Source organism: Xenopus tropicalis, chromosome 8 (genome assembly GCF_000004195.4).
Source record: "Xenopus tropicalis strain Nigerian chromosome 8, UCB_Xtro_10.0, whole genome shotgun sequence".
NCBI lineage: Eukaryota > Metazoa > Chordata > Amphibia > Anura > Pipidae > Xenopus > Xenopus tropicalis.
Window position 1 is genome coordinate 82,309,173 of NC_030684.2, and position 7,204 is coordinate 82,316,376.

The window sequence follows — 7,204 nt, forward strand, 5'->3', positions numbered from 1 at the left end:
CAGAAAAAAATGCCTGGTCCTTTTCTTTGCTGATGTGTTCATACAATACCAAACATTTCTATTTATTTGAGCCCAAAATAATTGGGCATTTAGCTTGCCACTCAGGATTTGTACACAACTATTTGTATATTTTGCAACTAGTTTTTTTTTGTTGTTGTTGTTGTTGTTGTTTTTTTGTTAACCATGAGTACCAATACTTGCCCCCAAAAAAAGCAGTTACAATACAGATTTTGTATTGGAGAACAAATGAAGCTATACGCAAAAATGTTATGGTGTTTTCCCAATCAAGCTGTAATTAAAAAGGTCTTGGAGATGTTAGCTTTTTAGGACATGGTAGCTTTTTAGGACATGGTAGAAGAAGCACACATCTGGACACATGTTGGACAACCCCTTTCTAAATGGATAGAAAATGTAAACCTGACAATATAGTTTCTCCCCTTAAAAAGGAAGGGAAAGGGGTGGGGGTGAGAATAGACACACAACTGTAGTGAATGCAAAAAAAGATTTTATTCTTATGTGTCTTGGACAAGAAGCAAAATAAATGCTTGTGATCCTGCTCCAGACTTATTGGCACTAATGTCCGCAATGTCAAAGTAGAAAATAAAAATATAAATATTTTCAATATCAATCATAATAAATAAAACAAAAACCATCTACAGGAAATCAACGTTTTCATGGAAAACTTGGAAAGACAGTATTACAATCAACGGAAGAAACAGCACGTTCACCATGTGTCCGGCCCTTAAAAGGATATCTATATATGATCTATATATCTGACTTACAAATGAATATCATGGCTGGTACAAGGATATTTAGAGCTAACTCCTCTAAACACCTTGTACTCAGCCAGCACCATAACATTCCTGTGAGCTAGCTTAGACTACATTTCCAAGCTAACAGCACAAGGCTTTTATCAATATCACAATTACCTAAACAGGTTAACGTAGGTCATTGCCACTAGCAGTTAATGTATGGGATACATCATGCTACATATTAACAGAATTCACAACAAGTCCATGCCAGTGCTACAGATCAGTAAGAGGTATCAGGCTCCAGTGGCAGTTGGAAGTAGGAGTCAACTACACAACCATATAAGTTAACAGGGATCTAGTGCTAGTTTGTGATGACTGGGAAGTAGGAGACTCTTGGCCTAGTACAGTGCTCACTGTGATATTTACACTTTTCAAAACATTACCTATATCTGAGCCTAGGTCACATGCTAGTACCATATTTTTTGGATTGACATGCACAGTGAACACTTATGGCAGCAAAGAAGAAGTTCCAAAAGCATGACAGTAAAAGCCACATATGGTGCCTTATTGCATTTTGGAGTCAAAGGAAGGAGGCACCAAAATAAACCAGTTTAACAAGTACAAGTAAAAGTCCCCAGCAGCATCTCACAATGGTTGTGTGAATGTCCCTCAGCATTACAGAGCCAAAAGGGTGGGAGAGTTTAGAGAGTCTGATGACTGCTCATTGCTGCTGCTTCCCCTCCGATGTGCGGCTCCACAGTTGGGGAAGTGGTCAGATTCTGGGTATGTGAAGACAAATGATGTTGTATAGGTAGTGCATGTTGGAGTGCAGGTAACAACTGGTGTGCACAGAGGCTCCATGTCTGCAGATAAAGTGCTATACAGTGGCTCCCATTCTGATGTGTAAAGAGAGCTAGTAAGATCTACATCTGGCACAGAACGTGCTGCATCAGTTACACCTGTGTGAGAAGAGTTAAACAGAAAATCATCCAGTGGTTCAGATTTGAGTTCCATAGAGACTTGCAGCTGGGTGTTCTCCTTTTCAGGCATGGAAGACTGAGAAAGGCCAATGGGAAACAGAGGCTCTGCTACAGGCTCCTGAGAGCTGGAAGAACAAGGGGTCTCTGAAATCAGACCCAGATCAAGAGATGAGGTCAAGTCTTGAAAAGCTCCATCAAGATCATGTGGAATTTTGCAAGCTGGTTTGTGAGCTGCAAGTATAAACTCCAGCTTTTCCTTCTCCTTTAGAAGGCCGGCAATCTCTGCCTGCAGGGCAGATTTCTGGTCCTCCAGGTCATCAGTCTCCTACAAGGGAAGAAGGTGGTATAGTAAGAACCTCAAACAATCAAATCCTCCAAGAATGGAGAGCAATATAGATCCCATTTATGTTTTCCATCCCTCTGCATATAGTCAAACTAATATATATATATATATATATATTATATATATATATAATATATAATCTTAACATTTATATAAACTACTGCCTATTTAGTAGCCTACTTACCGCTTGAAGGGTGTCTGTTAACTCCCGACGGCGGTTACGACACTTGGCAGCTGCCATCTTATTCCTTTCTCGTCTTACTTTCCTTTTTTCTTCTTCTTCTGGAGAAAGCTATAAGCAGAGAAAAGACAGACTGTCAATATAAATAAACAAGTAGCTTATAGATAAACAACATCTACCTACACCTGCATTGCAGAAACTAAAGGAAAACAAAGGTCTGACAGTTACCTGCTCCATTTTTCCTCTTCTTCCCAGGCTCTGACCTCTTCCAGCAGATCCTTTCATAACGCTAGATCGGCTGTAAGCTGGTGTGGACCCATAAGGGTGTGCCCGAGACTGTGATGGGGCTACAGAAGAAATAAGGGTTGGCTGTACAAGCCACTGAAGATCTGGTGAGGTGGAAATGGCAGTGACTGTGGGTACAAAACTGCTGCTTGAATCACCACCGAAGTCCTAAAAACACATAAGTAGAAATAGGAGACTATCAGTGAAGAGAAAATACGTATACAATCGGCAATACTGCACACAATAAGTGTTATGTGTATCTATACAAATATACACACACAACCCAGCCATTGAAATTGATAATCCCACCCGGGTTCCGCATTTCCAATCCTAGCACACGAGCCCGAGTATGACAGAAATAGCTCCGCCGTCACTAGTGACGCAGGAACAGCTCTGGAGTCTCCTGAATGAACTCTGGATTTTTATCAATGGAACCGCTTTACACATACAGTGGGGGGAGGGGCAAGAGAGTGCAAAGACCCTGTTGAAGTCAGGGCTACAACATGAACCAGGATTTGGGTGTTAGTCCCAGGAGCAGTGACTATGGATATTCGGGTGCCAAGTCTAAACCCAGTTACTTGTACCCATACAACCAGTAAAGTAAGCCACCCGCAAACACTTCATCACCCTCTTAAAATCATATATCAGATGACTTACCTGTGGAGAAACAGGTGACCCCATGCTAGAGAAGGAAGCTGCAGGGGACGGGTAGTAGGTCAGGCTGTCCCCGGCTGGAGAGGCACTACTGCAACGGGAAGAAGCTGCATCATATTCGGTGCTGCTGGAGAAGGCGTGATACATGGTGCCCTTTGAGGGTAAGAATGTAAAACCAGCTCCGGGAGTAGCAAGTGACAGAGAAAGACCGTCAGTCCTGGCTCACCAAGCTGTCAAACCACTCCGTACGATGAAGCAATTAGTCTGAAGGAACTTGCCTCCTCTCCAGCTTTTTATACCCTGTCAGAGGTTTTTTTTTTACTTTTTTTCAAAGCCTACGTCACGAGTTAGACCCTACCACTATTCAAAGGGACGAGCAACTCTAGTATCAACTCTCGGGGCTTTCGTTTTCTATTTAATTGTGCTGAATGTCAAATATTCTTCAGTTCTTGACAATGACCTAAATGAATATTCAAGGTAGCATTACCTAACAAACGCTTATTTTTTTGTCTCCCCCCTCGGATTTACCCAATGGTTTCACCGAACTCGGGAATCCAAATGACGCAGATATCCTTATAAGGAAAACATCCTGTTTGAGGGCGGTTTGAGGCGGCTAGGGGTAGGGCTGCCGGGAAGAGCCCTAGCAAGCAAAGACAGACACAAAAAGGGAGGGGTTGAGGGTGCGAATTGGGAGAAAGGTAAAACTGAAGAGTGGAAAAAGGTTACGCAGCCCTTTTGAAAACAATATCCGCGGTATCCGTGTTTAATAAAAAATACAATTTTATGTTTATGTAATACAGGTATACACTGCAATTTAACATAAAAGGCAAACGCTGTACAGTTAAATTCTGCTCTGCATGTTAATGATGTAGACTGTAGAGTATACATGTATGATGCAAGTCACTTTCGTTTATCTATAAAATGAATAGCGATACATTTGTATAATTCATATACCCTGTTCTGCCTATAATACAATTACATTTTGTCCTATGTAAAATATGAAAGTGGCTTAACTAAAGAACTGTGGGCCCCAGTAAAAATTACACTGGTTTCCTGGTTTTCACCTGGGGACCCCTTTCCAAGCTTCCCACCACACTGTGCCCCATATGCCTCCAGCTATTCTGTATAACAGAGATTAATATTGATCTTTGTTGCGCTGACCCCCTCAGCTCCAGAAACAAAAATAGCAAACTGCTCAGTGTATTATACAAATACATTGGCTCAGCACTACAGAGCAAAACATCTTGCATTATTATCATTTATATATAGTGCTTATATTTTTTTCACAAGGTTATTATCATTATCATGCTATTATAATTTCCCATATAAATGCAGTTTACAATCTAAGGTCTCTTTTATGTACACACAGAATAGCGCAAATTTTATCAGACGCCAATTCTTTGTATATGTTATTGGAGTGTGGAAGAAACTGAAGTCCAGGAAAGAACCCTAAGCAAGCACAGGGAGGACTTCTTGTACTCCTGTACAGCCCTGGCTAGAATTAGACCAAGGAGCCCAGCACCGCAAGGCAGCAGTGCTAACCACAGTGATTAGCATGGCTGTCTTGCAGTGCTGGGCTCCTTGGTCCATGCTGCCATTCTACACAAATACACTGCATATAATACTGATATATCATTACTAATATATTGTAATAACATTGACATCAAGTATAATTTTTACCAACTAGGTAGATGGCTACCCTTATTATGTTTTCTGCAGATTAACCTATTCTGAGCATAATGATACAGATAGGCCCTGCTTTGTCTATAATATCAACACACCCTCCTCTGCATATAATACGAACACTGCTAATGTAATTTGCAGTATGATGCATGTAACACAGTATATAAAAACAGATGTGGCAGATCAAAGGTGCTTGGTGTTGTTTGATTAGTATGACAAACCACAACATGTTAATGTATACTAATATACTATTTCCTATATATAGAAACAAGTCAAGGATACCTGGGGCATACAGTAGATTAGTGTGAAGCCTTTCCACACCATTGTCATATTTATATACATATACTTTTCTGTGTATATTGCAAAAACATAAATTTGGGGTAAAACAAAATACTATCTGTTTTGGTTTCATGCTCTGTTTTGGTTTATTCTGCTTTGTTTGTTTTCCTGTTACTATTTGGAGGCTCCCTTTCAAATGTGGGAAGTACAATCTCCTTTCCCCTGGGGCCTGCAGGGAATTCTCTCACACCCACATTAGAGGCCAACACAGGGTTTCCCTCCCTTCCTCCCTCCTTCATCGGATGCCGGGACAGGGATTCCCTCCCTCTCACAGTTGAGGCCAGGAATGGGCTTCCCTTTGCCTGTAGTGACATCAGCAACTTGCACGCATAACTTTACTTAGAATGCTCTTCCAGTTAGACAACATTTTCCAGCATGAGGCGGATGGCTGGGGTATCCCTTGCTTATATATTCACAACTAGTCAATTGTAGCAGTAGATCATGGGGCATTTTACAAATAACAATCTAAAGTCTTCACAGAAGAAACTGGTTATGTACGAAAAAACTAAGGGATACACTTTACACAGCAGATATGTACAGATCAGACTAAAAGCATAAAATGCACTACAAAAGGGTTTATATTCAACAGAAAACAGTGAGCTATACCCTCAGTTTGCAAGACAGATATTACAGAGTATGAATTCTTTTTCCTTGAGTTTTTTTTACCGTATTCCACATACTGACAGCATATAGTGTGTCACTTTTTACAATATAACCTGTAGTTGCTCTCCACAAATAATGTAGGTTTTAGTATTATTATTAATTAATAATATTAACATGTATGTATAAAACATTCAGCAGCAGTGTACAATAAATGGGTTAATACACATTAAACATACAATAAAAAACATGTACAAACAACCAATAACTAATACAAGAGCTAAAGAGGACCCTGCCCATAAGAGCTTACTAAAGATATACTGCCTTATTAAAGTATTGAACTGGGAAAGTATTATAAATTGGAATATAACTATATTTATTTTAGGTAACAGCAATGCGTAATTTTCTTAACTGTATGTATATATATATATCTGCACTGGTGTATAACACACTAGTGCCGTCACATGTCTTATATCTGCTTTCGAATTCAGAAACATCTCTCTGATCAATCAAGCTGTAAACGAGCAGACATGCAGAATATAAAAGCAAAACAAGAGTGTATATATGTATGTGGAGGTGTGTATTTCAATGATGGGGGTAAATTTATTTATCACACTTCAGTGGACCTTTGAAACGACACCTGTCTACAGACTAAGACAAAGGTCAAAACGTATTCACCATAAAGATTCAAAATGAATCTATATAATTAAGAGTGCAGACACCTTAAAGCACTCAATCAGATATTCAGAGTTCCAATAAAACTTGAATTTTGTCTTAATATAGTGAAAACCCACATAATGCTATATAAATAATGTACACAGGTATGTTTGAACGGCTGATTGCAGTGTATGTATGTACTGTTGGTGTCCATAATCATATATATATAATTAAACATACATTAACGTTTATATTTTTCTATGTCTCATATACGTGTACAAAAACTATATTTGTATTTAATTACATTATTTTAGTGACATCACGCATCTCTAATTACCTCAATTTATTTTTAACGTATGCACATTACGTTTATATTCCAAGTTTCTGTATAAGTAGATACTAAAGCCACATTTTTCTAGCGCTTTCTGTTTACAAACACCTCACAAACACAAAAGTACAACCCTAATACACAAAGTTACAGCACAACAAACACTTCCAACCCCGGAGACCGTTGCTATGGAAAGTAGAGCTACGCCCCACGACAGAGATAGCCAATAACACTACTGTAACTAAGCCGTGCCGGATCTTCTGGCTGTTGCCATGGTGAGGGCGAAATATTTGGCTCGCACTTAGACAAATATGGGCAGGAGGCCAACGTCATTGTGTGTTTCCGTGGGAACGGGTAAGACAGCACGTCATATAGTTGTCACGTGGTGCAGTTTCCCGCCTA

At 39.6% G+C, this 7,204-nt stretch overlaps 1 protein-coding gene across 1 annotated transcript; it reads right to left on the bottom strand.

Annotated features, from left to right (window-relative positions):
• Positions 1 to 487: 487 nt before the first annotated feature.
• On the bottom strand, positions 488 to 3,427 carry fos (FBJ murine osteosarcoma viral oncogene homolog). Its single transcript, NM_001016200.2, has 4 exons — positions 3,199 to 3,427; positions 2,485 to 2,709; positions 2,260 to 2,367; positions 488 to 2,057 (listed from the first exon to the last, which is right to left on the bottom strand). The coding sequence occupies exons 1-4, from the start codon at positions 3,340 to 3,342 to the stop codon at positions 1,428 to 1,430; spliced, it is 1,107 nt and encodes a 368-aa protein (NP_001016200.1). The 5' UTR covers positions 3,343 to 3,427; the 3' UTR covers positions 488 to 1,427.
• Between the last annotated feature and the right edge of the window lie 3,777 nt (positions 3,428 to 7,204).